General features: G+C 45.0%; 1 protein-coding gene across 3 annotated transcripts in view; it reads left to right on the top strand.

Moving 5' to 3' along the window:
- IFT56 (intraflagellar transport 56) overlaps nucleotides 1-18,623 on the top strand; it is a 106,560-nt gene extending 87,937 nt beyond the window's left edge. For all 3 annotated transcript variants that reach the window (XM_075010604.1, XM_075010595.1, XM_075010613.1), the window contains 3 exons: nucleotides 3,490-3,596; nucleotides 13,843-13,976; nucleotides 15,557-18,623. In XM_075010604.1, the coding sequence (XP_074866705.1) occupies nucleotides 3,490-3,596; nucleotides 13,843-13,976; nucleotides 15,557-15,668 (353 nt within the window). In that variant the 3' untranslated portion in view covers nucleotides 15,669-18,623. The remainder of the gene's footprint in view (nucleotides 1-3,489; nucleotides 3,597-13,842; nucleotides 13,977-15,556) is intronic.
- Nucleotides 18,624-25,456: the final 6,833 nt, after the last annotated feature.

Raw genomic sequence — 25,456 nt, 5'->3', positions numbered from 1 at the left:
GCCCAGCATTCCTCTACCTTGAAGAGCATAAGAAAGTCCTCAATATTAATGGTTAGTGCACAGAATGAGTAACTGGTGGAACCCTAAGAAGATGTAAACACCTGATCCAAAGTGCCATTTTTCTTCCACAATAAGAAAACACTGGGAGATGCTTGGAATTAACACGATAAACTTTAGTTTTAAATACTTCCTTACCTTCAGAGGGTCTGTTTGTGACATTCTCTGTCTCCAAAGCTGTGTCTACACGTGCACGCTACTTCGAAGTAGCGGCACTAACTTCGAAATAGCGCCCGTCGCAGCTACACGTATCGGGCGCTATTTTGAAGTTAACTTCGATGTTAGGCGGCGAGACGTCGAAGTCGCTAACCTCATGAGGGGATCGGAATAGCGCCCTACTTCGACGTTCAACGTCGAAGTAGGGACCGTGTAGACGATCCGCGTCCCGCAACGTCGAAATTGCCGGGTCCTCCATGGCGGCCATCAGCTGGGGGGTTGAGAGATGCTCTCTCTCCAGCCCCTGCGGGGCTCTATGGTCACTGTGGGCAGCAGCCCTTAGCCCAGGGCTTCTGGCTGCTGCTGTGGCAGCTGGGGATCCATGCTGCAGGCACAGGATCTGCAACCAGTTGTCAGCTCTGTGTATCTTGTGTTGTTTAGTGCAACTGTGTCTGGGAGGGGCCCTTTAAGGGAGCGGCTTGCTGTTGAGTCTGCCCTGTGACCCTGTCTGCAGCTGTGCCTGGCACCCTTATTTCGATGTGTGCTACTTTGGCGTGTAGACGTACCCTCGCAGTGCCTATTTCGATGTGGTGCCGCGCAACGTCGAAATTGAACATCGACGTTGCCAGCCCTGGAGGACGTGTAGACGTTATTCATCGAAATAGCCTATTCGATGTTGGCTTCACGTGTAGACGTAGCCCAAAAGTGTTGGATGAAAACCTGTTAATGGGATTCATGAAAAATTCAATTCTGGCATGTGGGAACAAAGTCTGTACACCATGTATGAAGCAAGCAGGAGAGTTTATTACACATAGTGCTGATGGAGTGTCTCTTTGCCCATCAGGACTCAGTGGAGCACTGCCAGACAGTAGGATACAATTGATTATGTAGGATGCTGATGGGCGGGGAGAGGGAAAACTACAGCATGGGTGTTATCCAAGCCTGGATAGGTTCTAGCAGCAAGACGAAATAAGCACAATAAGCCAATAATCTAAAAAGGTTACATAGTGTCCCCGCCCATAGCTTACAGAACACCTTATCTCTAGTACAAGTGGTTTTCCTTAAAAAGTTACTTAAACAAAGCAGATGTTTAATGACATCTATGTGTCTAATTGGATTAATGATGTGTCTACAGGAGTAATGAGGATACCTTCATATGGGCATATCTAGGTGTGCATTATCTAGAAGATTAAACCAAAAGAGACAGTAACAGAGCTATAATGTGTTTGTTTCGAGTAGCAGCCTGGGATAGCAAATGAGATGATGCTATATCCTGGCTGTCACATGCATAGCCTCTTCTTGGAATGTGGTTGCTGGGGCGACTATCCCTCCCTCCAAACTCCAAGGCCCTGTCTGAGTTGGGATAACCTTCCCTCGGTCTTCTGAGTAAGATGTGCGGGGAGGGGGGCATGCGGAGATAACCTTCCACTCATGCTAACTGTGTTTCTGAACTATAGGATTATAGACCTACTCCAGACTTTAGGACTGAGGACATGCAAAAAGACTCTGTTAGCCTGCAAGAAAATGTATTCTGAACTGTTCTCCTAAAGGCTACGTCTGCAGTGTATTCCTTTTCAGAGGAGGAATGCAAATGAGGGAGATTGAAAATGCAAATAAAGTGCTGATTTACAAATCTCATGCTTCGTTTGCATAATCTCACATGATTGTGTTTCCAGAAGAGACTTTTCCAGAAACAAAAACAGCAGGAAGAAACGCCCATTTTGGAAAGAACCCTTCTTCCTGAAACAAAATAAGAACTGCAATTGCATGAGATTATGCAAATTAAGCACAAGATTTGTAAAGCAGCATTGTTGATCTCCCCCATTTGCATTCCTCCTTTGAAAGGGGAATGCAGTGTAGATGCAGTCAAACAGATCTCTGGGAAAGAGGAGGACCCACACAGGCACCATTAGAGCATCCTGTGAAACACTGTTATCTGCTGCTATGAAGTGGTAACTAACTCAAAAGTGGTTGAGGTATAGACAAGTGCTTATCTTATAGATTCTTGTTGAATACGTGTGCAAAACATACTCTAGGCATTTTTCTATTTGTACTTTTTCATCTCTAAAATCCAGTATTCTAAGGGGAAGCACTCTTTTCTAAGAATGCTGCTTTATCCTGCCCTGACATAGAATTGCGGCAACCAGCAGCAAAGCCATGAAATGGAACTTAGAGCTATTGGTAGTATCTGAAATTATGTGAAAGTATTTGAAAGACTCATGTGTTGAGCTGTAGATAACCTTTTGAGTGTAAAGGTCTGCAGACTTAAGTGGGTAGAACTTCTTTAGTTACTGTATGCAAACTAAGAACAATAAGAATTTCTGCATTAAAGCATAAAATGGGAATCATGAGTTGTTCCTTTCATATAGGCTATGTCTACACTAGCCCTTTCCTTTCGAAAGGGGCATGGTAATGAGCGAGTTGGGAAGATGCTAATGAGGCGCTGCTGTGCATATGCACCACCTCATTAGCATAATAGCGGCTGCGTGCGATTCAAAAGCGCCGCTATCAAATCACATGCCACCCTTGTAGATGGGGGCATTTCAAAAGGATCCCCCCCAGACTTCGAAAGCCTCTTCCTCCTGTTTAGTTTTAGGAAGAAGGGGCTTTTGAAGTCTGGGGGTCCTTTTTAAAGGCCCCTGTCTTCATGGGCGGTATGTGATTCGAAAGTGGTGCTTTTGAATCGCAAGTAGCTGCCATTATGCTAATGAGGCACTGCATATTCATGGAGGTGCTTCATTAGCATCTTCCGAACTCGCTCATTACTATGCTCATTCCAAAAGGAAAGGGCTAGTGTAGACGCGCCCATATAGTATTGTTTAAATAGTTATGTGTTTTGGGGTTTCTCTTGGGTTTTTTTTCCCACCCTCCTTCCCCTCATATTGTTAAGCATTTTGTATTGTCTTCAGTTAGGGGCAGAATACCAACCTAGTTAGAGCAGTGAATTGATGTTATGTGTCACCAGGCTGGATGCCAGACTAGATGAGCCATTGAGTTCCAGCATGGTACGTGCTGAGTCTGTGTAATATAAATCTGAGGTGGCGTGGTGGCTTCATAGCTCTTCTTTCTTATGTTTGCTAACTGTAGCACTTTACCACCCTCACTGATGTGGCTGGTGGAGGTGGTTAGCTTTCACCTAAACCCTGCGGTTTTCAGTAGGGAGGAAGGGACTTTGATGAATTGGGTGATAAGATTGTGAACATGTTAGTCTTGTTGTTACTGAGCAGTGCACTCGGGCATTTCTTCACCTTCTCCAATTTTCTTTTTCCATTGTAGACATCATGAATAAGAAGCCTCGATTGGCCTGGGAGCTCTACCTGAAGATGGAAACCTCAGGAGAGTCCTTCAGTCTCTTGCAACTCATTGCAAATGATTGCTACAAAGTGAGTTTGCTCCTTGAAGCTTGGTATCTAGTTTGTTAATTCTGCGGCACTGCTCTCAGATGCCTTATCTACCTCAGCCTCCTTTTCTTAAAATTCCTTTCCATCGCTACTTTTAGTGAAGCTCTTCATCATATACTAGCTAGTGGAGATCTGTTGATATTTTAAGCAGTATCTCTTCATTTTAGACAACATGCTGGTTAAAATGCTGATGACTGAGCTATACTAGGAATAATTGCAATTTCTATATCTTTTAGAGCTTCAATGGCAGGAGCAATGGAAATTTTTAAGAGAAAAATCTAATGTAGCACAACTTGGAACAGTAGTTTTTCTTTGAGTGGTCCCCGTGGGTGCTCCACATTAGGTGTCGGGCTCGCCCTGGCGCCGCAGATTGGAGATTTTCAAGCTGTATCTTGTCGGGTCACGCATGTGCCAATGCACGCTGGTCTTTCACACACTTTCGGTCACATGCGCGATCTGGTCCACGTCAGTTCCTCTCAACCGCCAACAGCTGCAGACAGAATTTGCTTTGGCTCCAGCACCTAAGACAGATAAATACATTACTAGTACCATTATCAGTTTTTCTCGTTAAGTTCGTTTTCTTATAAACTGTTTTAAAGTTCTTCTGTATATAGTTTTTAAAAAAAAAAAAAGAGAGAGAGAGAAAAAAGCAGGGAGAAGAGAGAGAGGAGTCAGCTGCCCCCGTGGCCTGCTATCTCTACAGACCATTGAACCTTATCTGTTACTTGCTATTAGAAGCTGTTAAGTACCCCGTTAAAGTTACAAGTCATTAAGTATCTGAGAAGGAGATGTCTCCCAGGGTTTAAGAAATGTGACTCGTGCCGCGAAGCTATGCCTGCCTCCGATGGCCATAGCAAGTGTATTTGCTATTTGGGAGAGGCCAGTGTCCCGCAAAAATGTCCTCACTGCTCCAAACTGATGGCCAGAGCGAGGAAGGACAGGGAGATGAGACTAAAAATGATTTTATTTGACAGGGCTCTTCAGCCTGAGCTATCAGAGATGTCCCAACGGGAAGGGCCCTCAGGGACACATAAGAGGAGGGCAACCTCTCTGACCTCCTCGACACATAAAGAAGATATCCCCTACTCAATCCTTGCCAGTATTATCTGTGAGTAGGATGAGCGAGGCACAGAGCCAGGCAGCATTTTCTGTCCAGGGCAGCGCAAAGGCCGTGGAACATAAGACAGTGCCTGGGGCTCAGACCAGCAAAGAGTCGGCACCGAGGACCCTGCAGGCACCAAAGCGGCAGGCACTGGAGGCCGTGGCACCAAGACTTCCGGCACCAAGAGCACCGGAACTGGAGGCTCCTGCACGGGGTCTAAGGTTGCCAGAGGTTGCTGCCTTTGCGGAGGCACAGGCAGAGGCACCGGGCGTGGCACCGACAGCACTGACACCCACACCAAGATCTCAGGCACCAGATGCATTGGCACCGACCAAACAGCCACACGGGCTGGGGAAGGTGGGGCTAAGACCTGGCACCAGAGTCCATCGCCAGCCCTTCTTATGATGTCGCTCTCACCCAGTTCTCCGCTGGAGGTGTGCATCACGGAATGGCCGGTAACACCATCAGCCATCTCCATTTTTATGACCACCTTCTTCCTGGCTTAGGCATCCCTCACTGGTTGCCTCAAAGGAATTGCATGAGCATTTCTACAGAGCATCTCCGCCGATGCCCACATCATCTAGGAAATCACGCTCCTCTCGGCACTGTACGTACAGGCATCAGTCACGGTCCAGATCTCCATCACCGGGTCCCTGCCCTTGCTTCTACAGTCACTGGTATCATAGTGAACATCACCGGCACTGGGGCTCAAGGTCAAGGGATAGATTCCCGCTTCAACCTTTGTCACACAAGCATTTCTCCCCCCTCCCTCTAAAAAGAGCACACGTCTCTCCACCAGGGATGGGTCCAGAGTCCTTAGACCTTTCCCTGGAATTCCTAAGGGAGTGGACACAGGAGGTGTCCGAGGAACAAGGGGAAGCATATCACACCAATGCCTCCTTGTCCTCCCCAGATGAGGCGGTTGTTCCAGGGGATATATCGCCCCCCAGATGATCTCAAGCAATTTCAAGAGCTCTTTAAAAGGGTAGCACAGACCCAAGACATACAGATTGCGGAGGTGCAGGAAAAACAGCATAAGCTCCTCAAAAACCTGAGACTCCCCTGCATCATCTAAGATTGCATCCCGCTAGATGAAGCCATTATGGAGGCTGCCACAAACATATGGCAGACCCCAGCAACCATTCCACCTACGAACAAGCGGGCAGACAAAAAGTACTTTGTCCCATGTAGGGGGATGGAGTTCTTGTTCAACCACCCACAGCCGAACTCCCTCGTGGTGGAGTCTTCTCAGCGTAGATCAAAGACACCACAATACAAATCCATGGGGTCAGACAAAGGCGCAAAAAAGCTGGACTTATTCGGAAGGAAGGTATATTCCTCTTCCACCCTGTTGCTGCGCATGGCCAATTATGCCGCCCACCTTGACAACTATACGAGACTTACCTCGCTCAGGGACTTCCTCCCAGACGATAAGAAACCAGTTCTGAAGGCAATAGTCCAGGAAGGCTACGCGGCCTCATGTACAAGTGTCCAAATTGCCTTAGACATGACAGACACAGCAGCTCGTTCTACAGCCACTGCAGTGGTGATGCGCAGAGAATCATGGCTCCAAACATCTGGTATCCAAAGGATTTGCAATCAAAAATCGTAGACCTCCCATTCAACAGGGAAAAGCTGTTTGCTGACGCTACAGACTCAGTCCTCCACTCCAGCAAGGACTCAAGAACTATGCTTAGAACACTGGGAACGTACACCCCTCCTTACAGGAGGAAAAGATTTTATCCACAACAAAAAAGCTACACCTACCACTCCCAGCACCCACAATACCAGCGAGGATACAATCAAGGATGCCACCAACAGCAGCAGCAATAAAGGCCATCTAGGTGATGTCCCCAGCAAGGCTACACTTCGGTGGCGCAGACCCCTACGCAACAAGTTTGACTACTGTGTCGAGGACCGCGACACCACAAACATCCTTCAGTGCCATTCACAGTGTATGTTTCACCACCAACTCAGACCATTCTTCCGTCAATGGGAAAGTATCACTGCAGACAAATGGGTATTGGAAATTGTTGCCATGGGCTACGCCATCCCATTTCGATCCGTGCCCCCACCAAGACCTCCCACCCAATCCCTCTTCAGGGACCCCTCTCACGAGATGATGCTAAAGCCGGAGGTAGACCACCTCATATCTGTAGGGGCGGTGGAAAGAGTCCCGGATAAGTTTCAAGGGAGAGGTTTTTACTCCTGATGTTTTCTCACAGAGAAGAAAACAGGAGGCTGGAGACCAACCCTGGACCTATGGGTTCTCATTTGCTTCCATAGTCATGGCACTGGACTATGGGGACTGGTTTGCAGCCCTCAACTTACAAGATGTGTATTTTAACATAACAATCCACCCAGCACACAGGCACTTCCTCTGCTTCACAGTGGGCGCAGAGCACTTCCAGTACAGAGTCCTCCCCTTTGGCCTTTCTTCAGCGCCCAGGGTATTTACCAAGACACTTTTCATAGTGTCAGCTTACCTGCATCAACAGGACATATTCATTTCCTGTATCTGTACGACTGCTAACTGAAGGGTGTCTCATGGGCAGATGTTCTGTGCATGATAGACATAACCACAAAGACTTTCCTCTCGCTGAGCGTAGTCATCAACTTCCAAAAATCAACAACAGAGCCCACACTAAACATAGAATTCATAGGGGCACCCTAGACTCCATTACATCGAGGGTATATCTATCCAACGCACGCTTCCATGCCATCGGGTCCTTGGTGCAAATGCTGATGTACAGCCCCACAGTGCCAGTCCTAACTTGCTTGCAGCTACTGGGACATGTGGTTCACCACCACGTTCGTGGTACAGAATGCCAGACTACATATTCGATGCCTTCAGCGCTGGTTGGCAATGGTATACGGGCCAGTGATACATGCCACTCACAAAAAGGAATCGCCCCCAATGGAGGTGCGAAAGTCTCTGACACGGTGGGCGGACCCCAAGAATTTGCTATCGGGGTGCCTTTTCACTGACTGCAAGTCGCAGTTTTTCTCATGACAGATGCCTCCCACATAGGATGGGGGGTGCACATGGGCAGCGAATCAATACAAGGGCAATGGTCCCCCACAGAGATGGCAAGGCACATAAATGTACTGGAACTCAGGGTGGTGTTCAATGCATGCAGGCACTTCCGCAAATACCTGTGGAACAAGATAGTCGGGTCAACACTGACAACGCTTCCACAATGTTCTATATCAATCGCCAAGGCGGAGCCAGATCCCGCGCATTATGCACAGAAGCGGTCCGACTGTAGAATTGGTGCATTGTAAACAACATAATCTTAAAAACCTCTTACTTACCTGGTGTCCACAATGCGAGGGCAGATCAGCTGAGCAGGCATTTTGCTCTCACGCGTGAATGGGAGATCCTCTCCAATCTGCTCTACAGTATATTCGACATATGGGGGTTCCCTCAGGTCGACTTGTTTGCCACCTACAACAAGAAATGCCCCCAGTACTGCTCCAGAGCAGGCATTGTTCAAGACTTAGTGGGGGGATGCCTTCCTGCTCTCATGGAGGGGCCTCTTGCTGTATGCATTTCCTCCTACAATACTTATTCACAAGGTCCTGCAAAAAGCAAGGAGGGAGAGGGCATGCCTCATACTGATAGCCCCAACATGGGACCGACAGCGTTGGTTCCCTCTGCTTCTACACGTCATACTGCCCACCACTCCCCCTCCCAATTGTACTGGACCTCCTCACGCACGACCAAGGGACCGTAACACACCCTCATCCTCGAATGCTCCTCCTCAAAGCATGACTAATCTATGGCTCAGTGCCCTAGAGAGAACGTGCTTAGAAGGGGTAAAAGAGGTCTTGGAATGCAGTTGACAGGCCTCTACCAGGAAAGCTTATGCATACAAGTGGAAATGCTTTACGTCCTGGTGTCTGTCCAAACAACTAACTCCTCTAGAGGACTCCATTCCTACAATTTTGGAGTACTTACTGGACTTGAAACAAGGTGGACTCACCTTATCATCACTAAAGGTCCACCTTGCAGCTATAATTGCATTCCGACATACGGCGGATGGGTCAACTGTATTTGCCCATCCCATTACCACATGGTTTCTGAAGGGCCTCGCAAACTTATACCCCCCCCTGCGGAAACTGTTATCACCTTCATGGAGCTTAGATGTGGTCCTTGACACACTGTCTAGGCCACCCTTCGAACCATTGGCCACCATCTCTCTCTGATTACTTTCCATAAAAACAACCTTTCTTCTCGCGATTACATTGGCTTGCAGGGTGAGTGAGCTGGCAGCGATAATGGTAACGCCACCCTATACAATCTTCTCAAAGGAAGCGGTGGTTCTGCGCCTACACCCGGCGTTCCTTCCAAAGATCTCCTCGGAGTTCCACATTAATGAGCTGATAGTTCTACCATCCTTCTACCGGAGGCTGCATACCTCGAGTAGGGAAGTACGGCTACACTCACTCAATGTGAGGAGGGTAATAGCCTTTTATGTAAACAGAACTAAACCCTTCTGGAAGATGGATAGGCTCCTGGTGTCCCTTGCACCCAGATTGAAAGGGGAAGGACTATCATCACAAAGAATTTCACATAACATTGTATCCTGCATAAAATGTGCTATGAGCTCCATAAGATCCCTCTGCTAGTTCCGCCCAGCGCTCACTCCACTAGAGCGATGGCAGCCTCGACAGCCCTCTTTAAAGGAGTCGCACTAAAAGACAGCTGCAGAGCGGCGACATGGTCATCCTATGACACCTTCACCAGACACTATGTGATTCACTGGGTGTTGGATGAGGATACACATCTATTAACAGCAGTCCTTTCCAGGGCAAGCTACACATAAATCTGGTGCCCACCTCCATTTTTCTGGGGTCACTGCTGGGTAGTCACCTAATGTAGAGCACCCATGTGGACCACTTGAAGAAGAAAAAGAAGTTACTCACTTGTGTAGTAACGATGGTTCTTTGAGATGTGTCCCCGTGGGTGCTCCACTACCCACCCATTCCTCCCAGCTTCGGAGTTTTGCTTTATGTTTTTCAGGAGAACCCAGAGCAGCTGGTCAAGGAACTAGCATGGACCAGATCATGCACGTGACCTAAAGCACGCAAAGGACCGGCATGCATCAGTGCATGCACAACCCAATGAGATATGGCTTGAAAATCTCCCATCTGTGGCGCTGGGGCAAGCCCGACGCCTAATGTGGAGCACCCACGGGGACGCATCTTGAAGAACCATCGTTACTACATTAGTGAGTAACTTCTTTATTCTGCCCTTCCTGGGTAGAGTGTGAATCTAACAACCTTATCATCTAAAAATCATCCTCAGGTCCTGCCACATGCTTCCCAAGATACACAAATAAATAAACCCACGCAGATCTGTTATATCTGGCCACAAGACTTTTACTGAATATTAGGTCTCACAGAAATTGCCCTCAAACCACTCATTGCACAAATGACTATCTTCCTCCAAGATTTTCTTCTGGAAACTCCAACATCAACATCCTCCCCAGAATACCATCTTTCCTGCTATGGATGTCACATTTCTATAAACCGGTATTGCTCACCATGACAGCATTGCTGTCTGCTTCAGATACTTGCAAGGTAATCTGCAACAATGAAAATCCACTCAAACACATTGCCCAAACTCAGCAGATTCCTCACATACAGCAACTTCACACTTAACAACACTTTCTCCAAACCATGAAAATACCCATTGATGCTAAGATGGCCCCCTAATATACCAGTCTCTTCATGGGCCACCTTGAGGAAGAATTTTTAGAAAAATAAATGACAAAACCAATTATATACCTGAAGTATATCAATGATGTTTTTATCTGTTGGACAGATTACCTCAGCTCTGTCAGATTTCCACCATAACTTCAACTACAACCACCCCTCCATCATATTCTCTAGAAGACACTCACACCAGCATCAAAAATTCCAGGATACTATAGTCAGCTTCAGCTTCTGTGGATTTCTTACATGTAAATGACTGTATGCAAGAAAACTACAGATCACCACACTTACCTCCTCAGATCCTGCAGCCACCTCATACACAATCTGTTATCTGTAGCCAGATGTTAAATCACTCTCAAAACTACCTCCATTAAACAAGGACACCTTGCCATAGAAGCAGATCACATTGTGGAATGGACCATCCAAATATCCCAGGAGAAACTGCTTCAGTATAGGGAAAAACATCCATTGATCACAAAATCTTAATTGTCACCTACGACCACACACTCAAACCCATATGGGGTGTCATCAAATAACTCCAACTTGTAGCATCTGGTTGTGCAGGAAACTTGATGATCTTTCGAGGTCCCTACCTGTTCTAGTATTCTGTGATTCTAATTACAGCTAATATGATGGGGACCACATATTGAAAGAAATCTTTCCTGCAGCCCGTATTTTAGCTTTCAAAAACCCTCCAGCCCTCACTAAGCTCATCATTCAAAGCAAGACCAGGAGCTCAACAATTTAAAGTGGTATCAGATCCTACCAGAACTATAGATGCAAAACCTGCACACATATCTCCATTGCTACATTGATCAATACCTCCATGCAACAAACCAAGATCCATGGCTCCTATGAAAGCTTAACATGTGTATCTCATCCAGTACATCAGAAACTGCATCAACAGCTATGTGGGTGAAACCAGACGATCACTACACTCTTGAATGAGCTCACACAGAAAAATGACAGAATTATCGCCAACCCTGGGGAATACTTTTCACACAGTGATCACTCCATAGCCAACATCACAGTCCTCGTTCTCAAAGGAAACCTTCACAACAGCTTCAGAAGATAAACTTGGGAATTTAAATTAATGTCTGTTAGACATTAAAAATCATAGGCTAAACCAAGACCCTGGTTTTTATGGACCATTATGATTTACTATGTACTGTACTTCTGCTAATCCTTAACTGTCCATTTCCTTTTAAGAGGTTTTCTAGACCATGTGTAAACCCCCAAGTGCTTAACCATCTGTCCCAACTTATATTCACAGTTCATTTCCCATCCCTAGACCTGAAGAAGAGCTCTGTGAAGTTCAAAAGCTTGTCGCTTTCACCAACAAAAGTTGGTCTAGTAAAAAATTTTTACTATACCTCCCTTCTCAGTCTTAGCACTGATACTCTGGTGTTTGTTTTCCCATCTTCAAGGCCGTGTCTACAAGTGCATGCTACTTCGAAGTAGCGGCACCAACTTTGAAATAGCACCCGTCACGGCTACACGTGTTGGGTGCTCTTTCGAAGTTGAAATCAACATTAGGTGGCAAGACGTCGAAGTCGCTAACCCCATGAGGGGATGGGAATAGCACCCTACTTCGAAGCTGAACATCGAAGTAGGGCATGTGTAGACGATCTGCGTCCCGCACCATCGAAATAGCGGGGTCCACCATGGCGGCCATCAGCTGAGGGGTTGAGCGACACTCTCTCTCCAGCCCCTGCGGGGCTCTATGGTCATTGTGTGCAGCAGCCCTTAGCCCAGGGCTTCTGGCTGCTGCTGCCGCAGCTGGGGATCCATGCTGCATGCACAGGGTCTGCAACCAGTTGTTGGCTCTGTGGATCTTGTGTTGTTTAGTGCAGCTGTGTCTGGGAGGGCCCTTTAAGGGAGTGGCTTGCTGTTGAGTCTGCCCTGTGACCCTGTCTGCAGCTGTTCCTGGCACCCTTATTTCGATGTGTGCTGCTTTGGCGTGTAGACGTTCCCTTGCAGCGCCTATTTCGATGTGGTGCTGCCCAACGTCGAAGTTGAACGTCGATGTTGCCAGCCCTGGAGGACGTGTAGACGTTATTCATTGAAATAGCCTATTTCGATGTCGCTACATCGAAATAGGCTATTTTGATGTAGCGTTCACGTATAGACGTAGCCCAAGTGTAAGTATAGTAAACTACTAGATGAGATCACCATCTACGCACTACAATCAAAGCCTTGTGTAGATCAGAATTTAAAGGTAGGATGTTAGCAGGTGTTAGCTAACCTTTGCTAACTAATATGTTTTAGCAGCGTAGTATAAACAAGGCAGCATATAATTTAATGTGTGCTAACCTGCCCAATGCTTTAACTTGAACAACTTAGTACATGTTAAAATATACAGTGTCTTGTGTACAGTAGACTTCTAAAACACACTTGCTAACATGCTAACATTACGCTTTTCAAAATCCACCTTCAAAAAGTCCCAAGAGAAGGAACAAGAATCCTTCATCTGTACAGGTGCCCCTAGACTTATCCTGCGAGTGGATAACAGAGGTGAAATAGTTGGGTGTACATGATTCTCCCAGAGGTTCAGGAAAACTCTGACTTGCAACTCTTCTGCATTTGATTTTTCTTCTTACTTTTTTAGTGAAAGGTAAAAATTGGTTCTGAATTAATGTCCTAGCAGTTTTCAGAGTTGTCTGTGTGACCAGACCTAGACTAGGAAAATTCATGTTTTAAAACAACATAGGGATAAACTTGTTTTAATTAACATTCTTTTTAATTAGTCTTTACACCAAAGGTAGATAGGGTAAATCATGCATAAAGACTAGGTTTGGTTTAGATTAGCGAGACAAAGTGAATAAATTAATATCTTTTATTGGACTAACTTCTATTACTGAGAGGGACAAGCTTTCAAATTTATACAAAACTCTTCTTGGGTCGAAGCTGTGTACAACTTAGTTTCTGTCTCACCAGCAAAAGTTGGTTGAGTAAGATGTTACTACACCTCCCCTTGTCTTTCTAATATCCTAGGATTGACGCAGCTACAACACCATATACAAAAAGGATGACATTTTCGACAAGCTCTATTACTTCATATTAGTTGAATATGGCTTACCTAGAAGGGACCCTAGAGTTGATCACGACTGGTTAATAAAGGTCACCACTTGGCCTGTCTATGTTAGACTCAGTCCTGCTTAAAATCGTTGTGGATAAAACATCTGTTTTCCTAATCTGTATGTGATCTGTGTGGAATTGGAATGTACCTGTTCTAATTACACGATACCTTGGCAGAGTAGGAAAATATGTGCTTTTTCCCATGACTTGTTCCTCTTCCTAACACCAAACAAATAGCACCAGTACCAGCACATAACTTTGGATCTCATTATATATAGTCAATTGTGTGACCTGAAATATGTAATGTTTTCTTTTCTTCCTACACAGATGGGCCAATTTTACTATTCAGCCAAAGCTTTTGATGTTCTGGAGAGACTAGACCCTAACCCCGAATACTGGGAAGGAAAGAGGGGTGCTTGTGTGGGAATCTTCCAAATGATCTTAGCTGGCCGAGAACCCAAGTACGTACAATTCTTGTATATGAACATCTCTTTTTCATGTTCCATTCCCAGCAAGCTGTAACTAGAACCACAGTCAGAGCTGCTTTTGTGCATAGATGCACAACTTCAGGAACAGACATCAGCTATCTGTCCCATTTTTTGTGTGTGCATCTTTTGAAAGAGTTCTGTGCTGCCGCATTAGTTGCTACTCAATAACCATTTTTGATCTCTAGCATCCAATCCAAGCGAGACAGGATATGTTGTGCAGGTTAATCCATCAGCTAGTGGTTTGCACTACAGGGACTCCAAACAGAAAATTATTCTTGGAGTAGCTAAATGACAAACACAGCATGCTGCTTCTTTAAAGGCAGGAAGGGAGGACCTCATGTCACTGGTTAGGGAGGGGTACTGATGGTCTGTAAATGGAAGTCGTATCCACTACTCCTTAGTCTTGGAATTTCAAGGACTGCAGAATTAAAATAGGAGGATGGTCACTCACAAGCCCAAGAGGGACATGGACTATGTTTCAGGATAATAAATTAACGTTTTTGGGTGAAAACTCAGTTCCAGTCTGTGCAATTTTTATCTAGTCCAAACTTAGCTTGGATATTGGTTTGATTAAACCACCAGGAGAAAAAAAGGACATTTATTTATTTTATTGATTGTTTTGCCTTTGGCCTATCTCTCTGGATAGGCAAATAGGGTAAGATAGAGGGATACCTTCTGCTCCCATTCTCTAGTAAAAAGTCTTCTGTGCAGTTGGGTGACTCAGCTCTGTAAGCAGTGGCATTAATTAATGCACTATCCAACCTGTCCTCTGGCAGATTACCTGTACATTCTGGTTAAGATTCACCTAATCTCTAAAATTCCTATTTTTCTCCCATTTGGGGCTACACAGTTAATCTCTTAGATGCATACCTTTCAAGAAAACAGGAGCACCCAGAGCCCTGACATCTGGTACAGTCTCCCTTGCCTGCCTTCCATGTTCTAATAGTGCCATTTACTAAAGTAGTGCAGACACATTAGTACACCCTAAGCCCTGAACTGCAACTGAGTTAATCCTTCCACAAAATCGGAATATGCTTGGAGATGGCAGACAACTGAGAAATTAACTGTTTTATTTGCTATGTCTGGTCTTATGCCCCCTAAATGCAAATCATCTCCACTGTGAATTAATTCATCAGCTATCTCTAGATTTGGTTCCCATTCAAGTACTAACCAGGTTAGGTCTCGTTACTAGTTGAATGGGAACTGTCTAAGGAAAACATAAGGTAGTTCAAGGAATGATGCTTCTGGAGGAAAAATTTTTCTTTCTTAGTAATAAGTAAACTTCAGTATAAATAAGAATTTTGGGTGATCTAGTATTCCCCTTCTGAGTGCACCTAAATCAATATTCTTTATTTCTAGACCCGTATGGTTGTATGGGCGTACCGTGGTGTTTATTAGCTGCTGCCTTTCTCCTCAGTTGTAGGTGAAGTAGATTGCATACCTAGAGTTTAAGCTTTGCAGTCCTTCAGGGTATAAAGATGCACAGAAATTTCATCTCTTTCTAGGCAAGTGACCTTCACCCTGCTTTAAACCTTTGTCTTCTGTCTTCTTAGAGAGACTCTGCGGGAAGTGCTTCATCTCCTAAGGAGCACTGGTAACCCTCAGGTAGAGTATATCATCCGCATCATGAAGAAGTGGGCCAAAGAGAACAGAGTTCCTGTGTAAGACAGCACCACCAAGAGAACTAGATCTGCTGCCATCTTTTTGTGCACAGCTGGGGAACACGCACATCTACCTGTTTTCTTGTAGTCTTCCTTCAGGGCTGGCCTATCATAAAACATTAAAGAGACTGACAAACTCTCAGATGGAGGAAGAAGAGTACTTGCAAAATTTCCAAGATTTTGATAAGAAGCATTTCTTTTGGACAGAAGGTAATTAAATTCCATGCTCTTCTGACCCAGATGCTAGTGGCATTTTTTCTGTTCTGCATCAATCCCATTGTCTAGTTCAAGGGTTCTGAACCTTTTTCATGTTTGGATTCCAACGTTCAGCAACTCAAACTGCCCGTCAGATGTACTGAAGGCTCCTTTACACCAACCTTTACAATACTGCATATGATGTGCTGTGGCAGTTGGAGAGGTTTATATTTTAAAATCATTCGCCTGGCCTTCAAAGAAGAATCATCTTTAAAGTGATTCAGCAAATCTGCTTCAGCACAACTGTGGTGGTGGCAAATGGAAGGATTGTGTCATTTTAGTTATTGACTTTCCATTAACAGGTAACACCACGTCCCAAGCAGCATCGATTTTTGAGAGGGATCCTGATGACTAATTTCTAACCCCTCTATCACTTTCCTTTTTGTCCAAAAGAATTTGTTATCCCTTAGCCAAATTCAGATTAATTCTGAACATGAAGCTAATGTATGACAAATGCAGGGCTAGAGTTCCTTACTTATTTTCAAGGAGGATAGTTACAAGCTGTGGGGGATTGCCTTTCCAAGCATGAGGTTCCAATTGGCTGAGCTGTTTCTTGCTATTGAGCCTAATCCTGCCGACATTTGTGCGTGTTAGTAAATTTACTCATGTGAGTTGTCACATCAGTTTACTTTTGCATGGATAAAGTTATTCATTTGTTTTCAGGATCAGGCTCTTTGCCAGTCATTACCTTAGGGAGTAGTGTACTATGCGTTTACCATACAGTTTTGCTCAGCAAATACTCTGCCGGTTTTCAAGGGGATCTGGAAAGGGAGCTGAGGAGAATCCTTTTCAGGACACACCACTTAATCCTAACAAAGGTGAAATTATAACAAGTGGCACAATAGATATGATATAGAAATATATTTTAGGTTTACAGAGCATAATATTTGTATGTTATTTGTAAAGGAAGAACCATTTAACTTACAAAGTATTTTCGTACCCTGTGAGAAAATATTTAATTGAACACTATGGTGTCTGTAACTTGATTAAAGCTTGTACTTGGATTTTCAGTCTAACTTCTTGCTTGGCTTTGTTTCCTCATTATGATGCTGACATTTGAGATGGCAAATTTATTTCACTTCAGAGGTGCTGGATGTGTGACTGACTGTCTACCAAATCCGTGTTTCATGGTCAGAGGAAGATAAACCATGTTAAAATATCCTGGCCCCAGAGGATTTTGAAATCAAGGTGGCCAGATTCCCTTGTATTTGTAAGTGGAGTTGGTTCTGCTTTTTCTTACTCCAGGAGACATCCTGAATTTTCCTCCGCCTCTACAGAACAGGCTTCTAACTCTGGGGAAATCAATGGGTCTCTCTGCTGGAGCTGAGGACCTTCAGTTACTTTTTATCTTACTACAACAAAGGTATTTTTACAGCATACCAAAGTCTTCAAACAAGAACTTCCACCTGTATCACAATGAGATGTCTGGCATGATTTGATAGGCTGTAGGCTACTATTTTTATACAAAAAGAAGCAAAGATTTCATTTTAAGGACTGTCTTCATGATAGTGATGGGAATAAGGTCCTCACCTCATGACAGGCATGAGGGCAGGCTCACTGTGTTGCAAAAAGAGACCACATAATGTATCAGTAAATGCTGTCATTGAAGGCAGTCACATAAAATATTCCATTTGTAATAAACATTTTTATTTTCCTTTTCAGTTTAAATAACCTGAAAACAGATTGGAATGGTTGCTGTGAGCCTTGGTTAAAGCTACAGAAAATGTGGTGGCTTTGTGACAGATGTTAAATGCAGCTAATTATTCTGTCCATTGATGCTTAACCAGCAGGAAAGCCAGAGAGCCTCCAGATCCACTGCAATCCATTTAATGAGGTGGGTGAATATTCTCCAACAATGCATTTTAAGGCATTGTAAGCTGTTAGACAACAATCATAAAATCATAGGACTGGAAGAGACCTTGAGAGGTTTTCTAATAGCCTGCACTCAAGCCAGGATTAAGTATTATCTAGACCATCCCTGGCAAGAGTTTGTCTACTCTGCTCTTAGAAATCTCCAGTGGTGGAGACACCATAACTTCCTTAGACAATTTATTCCAGTGCTTAGCTATCCTGAGAATTTGGAAGGTTTTCCTAATGTCCAATCTAAGCCTCCCTTACTGCAATTTAAGTTCATTGCTTCTTGTCCTGTACTCAGAGGATAATTAAAACAGTTTTACTCCCTTTTCCTTGTAACAATATTTTTGTGTACTTGAAAACTGTTATCTTGTCCTCCCCCTCCAGTCTTTTCTTCTGAATCTTTCCTCATAGGTCACGTTTCCTAGACTCTTAATCATTTGTGTTGCTCTCCTCTGGACTTTCTCCAATTTGTTTGCATCTTTCCTGCAATGTAGTGCCCAAAATTGGACACACTACACCAGCTGAGATGTTATAAGCGTGGAATAGAGTGGAAGAATTATTTATCATGTGTTGCTTGCAACAGTCCTAACAGTACATTCTAGAATGTTAGCCTTTTTTGACAACAGTTATACTGTTCATGTGAAGGAGTGTGTCTTACCCATGAAAGCTTTTGACCTAATAAATTTGTTAGTCTGTAAGGTGCCTCAGGACTGCTTATGATTTGTGAAGCTACAAATTAACATGGCTACCCCGAGTCTATTTACTGCTGTCATGTTTTGCTTATGATCTACAATGACTCCCATGTCCCTTTCTGCAGGACTCATTTCTAGGTAGTCGTTTCATTTCCTATTTTGTATGTCTGCAGTTGATTGTGCCTTCCTATGTGGAGTACTTTGCATTTGTCCTTTTTGAATTTCATTCTAGTCACTTCAGATCACTTCTCCAATTTGTCCAGAGTGTTTTGAATTTGAATCCTATCCTTCAAAGCACTTGCGACCCCTTGCAGCTTGGTATCATCCACAGAATTTGAAAGTGTGTTCTTTGCTATTATCTAAATTACCGATAAAGCTATTGAGCAGAACTTGACACAGGAGTGATCCCTGAGGGACTTCCCCTTGATCTGCCTTTCCAACTTGACTGGGAACCAATGGTAATTACTTTCCAAGAACAGTTTTCCAATCAGCTATGTACCCACTTTGTAGTAGCTCCATCTAGGTTGTATTTCTTAGTTTGTTTATGAAAAAGTCTTGTGAGACAGTATCAGAAGCCACACTAAAGTCAACATATTCCCCATCTATTGCTACCCTCTTATTCACAAGGTATGCTATCCTGTCAAAGAAAGCTGTTGGGTTGGTTTTACTGAATTTGTTCTTGACAAATCTGTGCGTATTATTACTTATCACCTTATTATCTTGTAGAGGTGTTTGCAATTGGTTGTTTAATCCTTTGCTCCATTATCTCTCTGGGTACTGAGTTTAAGTGATTGGTCTATAATTCCCTGGGTTGTCCTTATTCACTTTTGTATAGATTGGAACTATGTTTGCTCTCCCATCCTGCATTTTTTTTTGCCCCAAAGGTAATCACTGAGGAGCTCCTCAGTCCGCTCAACAAGTATTTTAGGATGAATTTCATCAGGCTCTGGTGACTTGAAGATATCTGACTTGAAGTCATCTAACTAGTCTAATTTTTAACTTTTTTCCCTATTTTAGCCTCAGATCCTACCTCTCATTCACTGGTATTCCCAAAGTTAGACATGTAATTGCTACTAACCTTTTAGGTAAAAATAGAAATTAAAGTGTTGTTTACTACTTTTGCCATTTCCACATTTTTTCTGATTTTTTTTTAAATTTTCATTGAGTAATGGATATATACACTGTCCTTGGTCTTCATCTGGCTTCAAATACATTTGTAGAATGTTTTCTCATTACCACTTATGTCTCTAGATGGTTCAATCTTGTTTTGTGCCTTGGTACCTCTAATATTATCCCTAAATGTTTGTTTAAAGTCAGCTTTTGTAACCTGACTTTCATTTTTGTAACACTTTTTTGTGAGCTTCAGATTGTTGAAGATCTCCTGGTTAAGCCAAAGTGATCTTTTGCCATATTTTCCACCTTTCCAATGCTGTGGGATAGTTTGCTCTTTTACCCTCAGTAATGGTTCTTTGAAAAACTACCAACTCTCTTGAGCAATTCCTATAAGATCTCCCCTACCAACTCCCTGAGTTTGCTTAAGTCTGCCTTCTTGAAATCCACTTCTGTATTGTTCTGTTTTCCCTCCTACCATTCTTTAAAATCATGAATGCTATCATTTCATGACCACTTTCACCCGAGTTGCCTTCCACTTTGAAAATCTCATCTTGTTCCTCCTCCTTATTAGTCAAAATCAAATCTAGAGCATCCTCTCCCTTAACTTCCTTGATATTCTGAAATTAAAAAAAATGCTTCTAATACATCCCAGAATTTGTTGAATAATGAGTGTCCTGCTATATTATTTCCCCAATAGATGCCTTAGAAGTTGAAGTCCCCCTTCACCACCAAGTCCTGAGCTTTAGAACAGGGGTGAGCAAACTTTTTACAATTTTTGACCCTGCAGTTAGCAGGGACATCCCCTCCCCTCCAACCCTCAGATGACCTGGAAATCAAATGGCAGTCTCCCAGAAGTGATGCACTGTGTTACCTCAGTGATGGAGGCTGCAAGAGAGTGGGAGGAGGCAGCGGAGGCCAGGGGAGGTGTACCTTCATTTGCAAATAGGACAACTACCACTATCCCTGCCCTGCTTTTACAATGATAGCTTGCAGTTCCAAAACAGACTTCTATACACCACACAGTGAAGTCTTGCAAACACTATTTTTTGCGATGTGTGTCCAGACTTGGCACATTCCCATAGCAAATGGATGTACTAGTGCACTACCAAATGTCCAAAGCCCAATATTTTAAGCAGCCTATGCCGGATCTCTTCACAATCCCCCAGAGCTCAGGGAGAAAACCTGTATAACCAGGAAACCCTTAGTCTAAGTGAGTAGCCTAAAAAAATGGTTATTATGTCTGTGGCACAAACTGAGATTAAAAAAATCATGAAGGAAATGATCTAAAAATACTGGAATTCACTCAGTGGCAACAATTAAAAGATTTGTTTTGTATTTAAATGTTCTTCGAGTGTCCCCGTAGGTGCTCCACCTTAGGTGTCAAGCTCGCCCTGGTGCCGGAGATCGGAGATCTTGATAGCTATTTCTACTGGACTGCGCATGCATGGCTCCTCTGCTCCTCTTTACGCTCTTTTCATCACATGCGCAGTCCGGTCTGATCCAATTCCTCTCAACCGCCAATGGCTGCAGACAGAGCTTCCAACTGCTCTCTCCTTGGCTTGAATTATTCCATTACATTTCTCAGTTTATATAAAAAATTACTTAGAGTTGTTAGTATTGTCGTTAATTGACTGTTTAGCGTTAAGCCGCCAATTGGTTGATGCTTATTTCTGAGTTAATTGTTCTTTGAAGTTGTTATTGGAGCAAGGACTTCTTAACTATTGATTCATTTACTGCTTGAACAACCATTAACTGTGCTCGGTTTTAAAAAGTGTGAATCTTGCCAGGAGGCAATGCATGCTTCCAACAGACATTCATGTTGTATTGGAGCTTGGGAGAAGAGCACATACCTGCAAAGTGCCCACATTGTTCATAGTTGACCACATGGGCCTGCAGGGACAGGGAGCTGCTGCGTCTTCACATGCTCCAGATTGAGAAGACTTTACAACCTGTTCCACTGGAAAGTGGTGAGCCTTCTCATGAGGGCCAGCCCAAGCATAGCGCGTCGTCCACTGAAGAGGTAGTGCGTAAGCACCTGTGAGTCTCTCTCAATCGATCACTACCAGTTTATCTGCAGCTGCAATGAGTGAAGTTGAAACGGGCTCAATGAAGGTCTCTGACGCTCATAAGAAGGCCAAGACCAAAAGAGAGCCTTCATTACCGACACAGGGGATAGAACCCAGTGCCACTTGACCCCCAGACCACCCTAAGGTGGCACCGGAGGCCTCGGTACCGATGGCGGCATCAACGAAATCTAGAGCACTGATGCTGGCCTGCTCCTCATTGACACTGACAACATCAGCACCAAAACCAGCACTGACAACCCCAGCACCGACATTCTTGGCACTGAGCCACTTGACATTGACACCAGAATCATCAGCACTGACAACCACGGCATCAGTGGTCCCGGCACTGACACTGACGACCATGGCACTGCAACATACTTCAATGGCACCGACGCTTCCAGTGCCACAACATACAGAGCTGGTTCCTCCATTCTCGGCACTGAGTTCATCAGTGCTGATGTCATCAACAGGGCACGGGAGGGTGAGAAGCAAATCGTCTCCTGGCCATCATAGAGATCCCTCACCTCAGCATCCAGTATCACCTATCTCTGTCACCTCCCACAGTTCTCTGGAATGCTACTCCATGTCTTCACCACTTAGAGTCTCTTCACACCATAGTATGGGATCACCAACCCCAGTGTTGGGACTGCGATCCCCCCACTGGCACGAGGCCAAAACCAGAGGGCGATGGAGCAGTCGCAGATCCAGGTCACCACCTCAGTGTGGCAGGCTTTCTCATTCCCACTCATTTTATGAACGTGACTATGGGTGCCATTCACCTGATCCACTCTTTACCATTCTCTGTGCTGTGCAAGGTTTCAGGACTATGAGCGGCTTCGATCGTCCAAGTGATACGTGCAGGAACCGACAGATTATCCAACAGAGAGACTCTCGATGGCTTCCTGGTCTCCTAGCCCCTCTCTGGTGCCTCCACCACTGTTGAGTGCCCAACCACTGTCTGGGGAGGAAGAGGCTCAGTTTTCAGATGTCGACTTTCCTCCCAAACCTTACTCACTGCACAACCCATCTTCATCCCTGCCTGATGAAGCGGTCATCCTTGGTGACACCTCTCCCGCTGACAACCTCCGCGAGTTCCAGGACTTGTTTCGAACGGTGGAAAATCCCGGGGGATTCAGTTAGCAGAGTTGCCTGAAAAGAGACAAGGGTTGCTGAAGAACTTGAGGCCTCCTGTCTCCACCAAAATTGCCATTCTGCTGGGCAAGGCTATCATAGAGGCAGCTGACAGCATCTGGCAGACACCAGCATCTGCACCTGCCATGAAAAAGAGAGTGGACAAAGAGTATTTACCCACCCGCAGCCAAATTCCTTGGTGGTGGAATCCTCACTACAGAGAGTGAAGGCTCCACAATATAAGTCTCTGAACAAGGACTCTAAACTATTGGACTTATTTGGGCATAAGATTTACTCGTCCTCCATGTTGTTGTTACGCATGGCAAACTACGTGGTGCACTTGTCCAATCATAACTTTGATAATTACTCCAAGCTAACATAATTTATGGAGTACTTGCCTGACTCGAAAAAGCCAATATTAAAGGCCATAGTGCAAGAAGGCTACGTGGCTTCCAGAGCTAGTGTCCCAATCGCCCTTAATGTGACTGACATGGCGGCTCATTCCACAGCCACTGCCATAGTCATGAGAAGGACTTCCTGGTTACAATCTTCGGGTGTCCCCAAAGAGCTTCAATCTAAGGTGGAGGATCTGCCCTTTGACAAACAGAAGCTCTTCACTGAAACTACAGATGTGGTGTTTCATTCGAGCAAGGACTCATGTACTACCCTCCGGACTTTGGATATGTACATGCCACCATTCAGATGTAGGCAATATGGGCCTTACCAGAGGAGGTACTCAGAACTTTTCCAGAGGCAGTACCAGCCCTGGCAGTATGCGCAGGCCAGGTCCTCTCAAAGACCACCAAGACGCAGACATATGCAGCCTCGTAGCCCGCAGCCGAGGCAGCAAGTTTGATGGCGCTGTCGTCGAGAGCCAAAAGTCCCCCAAGCCAATAGCTCCATCCCCTTTCCTGACACTGCTTCACCACTGCCTATGACCATACTTCAACCAATGGTCCAGAACAAGGGGATTGGTTTGTGGCTCTCGACCTTCAAGAGGCTTACTTTCGTGTGACTAGCTACCCTGCACACAAGCAATTCCTTTGGTTTGTAGTGGGGGAGGAAGCATTTTCAATACCATGTACTACCCTTCAGCATCCCTGCAGCTTCCAGGGTATTCTCAAAGAACCTTGTGGTGGTGGCAGCCCATCTGCGCCACCTGGACATCATCATTTTTCCGTATCTAGATGACTGCCTCATAAATGGACCCTCCCTGGGGTTGGGGGGGTTTGTCCATACGATAGGTCAGGCCACCAGGTCCACCTTTCTTGCTTTGGGCCTACTGATAAACGAACAAAAGTGGACTCTAGAGCCAACCCAAGACATAGAGGTTTTCGGGGGGAGGCTGAACTCTGTCACTGCCCGTGCGTATCTGCCACTTCAACACTTTTGAGCCATCCAGGACCTTGTTCACATGGTATCGATGGGTCCACAAGTGCAGATTATAACATGCTTGTGGCTTATGGGTCACATGGCCGCTACCACATGTGTGGTGTAAAATGCACGTCTGTGTTTCCAATGCTTCCAACTCTGGATAGCGACCATGTACGGATCGCTACATTACCTGCGGAAATGGGTGACAGTGCCAACCAATGTGTTCAACTGTTTATGATGGTGGACAGTGCCAGACAATTTGTTGGCGGGAGTCCCCTTCCAGTGCCTGCAGCCCAAGGCATTCATGACAACGGATGCCTCCTTGTTGGGTTGGGGAGTGCACCTCAATGGACAATCTGTGCAAGGGTGATGGTCCATAGTGGAATCGACCCTACACATAAATCTACTAGAGCTTGGGGTGGTGCGCAATGCCTGCAAGCATTTTCTACCAAACATTGGCAACATGCCCATCAGGGTACTCATGGACAATGTTGCTACAATGTACTATATCAATTCTCGGGGGGGGGAGCCCATTCTCAGTCCCTCTGTGCAGAGGCTTATCTGCCTATGGAATTGGTGCATCCGCAACAGCATAACGCTAACTGCTTGCTATTTGTCTAGGGTCAACAATACAGAAGTGGATGCATTGAGCAGAGAGTTTGCACCAGATCACGAGAGGGGGATCCACAAAGACATCCTCCTTGCGGTGTTTCATCGGTGGGGGTTTCCAACCATAGACCTGTTTGCGACACACGACAATCGCCAGTGCGAACTATACTATTCCAGAGTGGGCCTGAGACTGCACTCCCTAGGCAACGTGTTCCTGATCAGTTGGAGGGGTCCACTGCTCTACACATTCCCACCAATGGTATTGATCCCTAGAGTATTACAGAAGGTCAACGGGGATGGAACCAAGCTTATACTCATAGCACCACCATGGGCGCATCAGAATTGATTCCTGCTTCTACGGAGAATGTCACTCTACCCTGTCCTGGAGAGCTACTGACTCAGGAAAAGGGAACTGTCATACATCCACAGCTGCACGCCCTTCACCTCACAGTCTGGCTGATTGCTGGTTCAATGTGGGGGGGACCTTTGTTCAGACTAAGTGAAAGCTGTACTCATTCAGAGTAGATGAGAAAACATACGGAAGACATACCATGTGAAATGGCTACGATTCGAGACATAGTACTCTGCTAGATGACTAATACCGGGTGAGGCACAAATTCACTCGATACTTGACTACTTACTAGACATAAAATTTCAAGGCTTAGCACTGGCATCATTAAAGGTAGACTTGGCTG

This window comes from Carettochelys insculpta, chromosome 1, assembly GCF_033958435.1.
Source record: "Carettochelys insculpta isolate YL-2023 chromosome 1, ASM3395843v1, whole genome shotgun sequence".
Lineage (NCBI taxonomy): Eukaryota > Metazoa > Chordata > Testudines > Carettochelyidae > Carettochelys > Carettochelys insculpta.
This window is presented reverse-complemented; position numbering and strand designations above follow the sequence as displayed.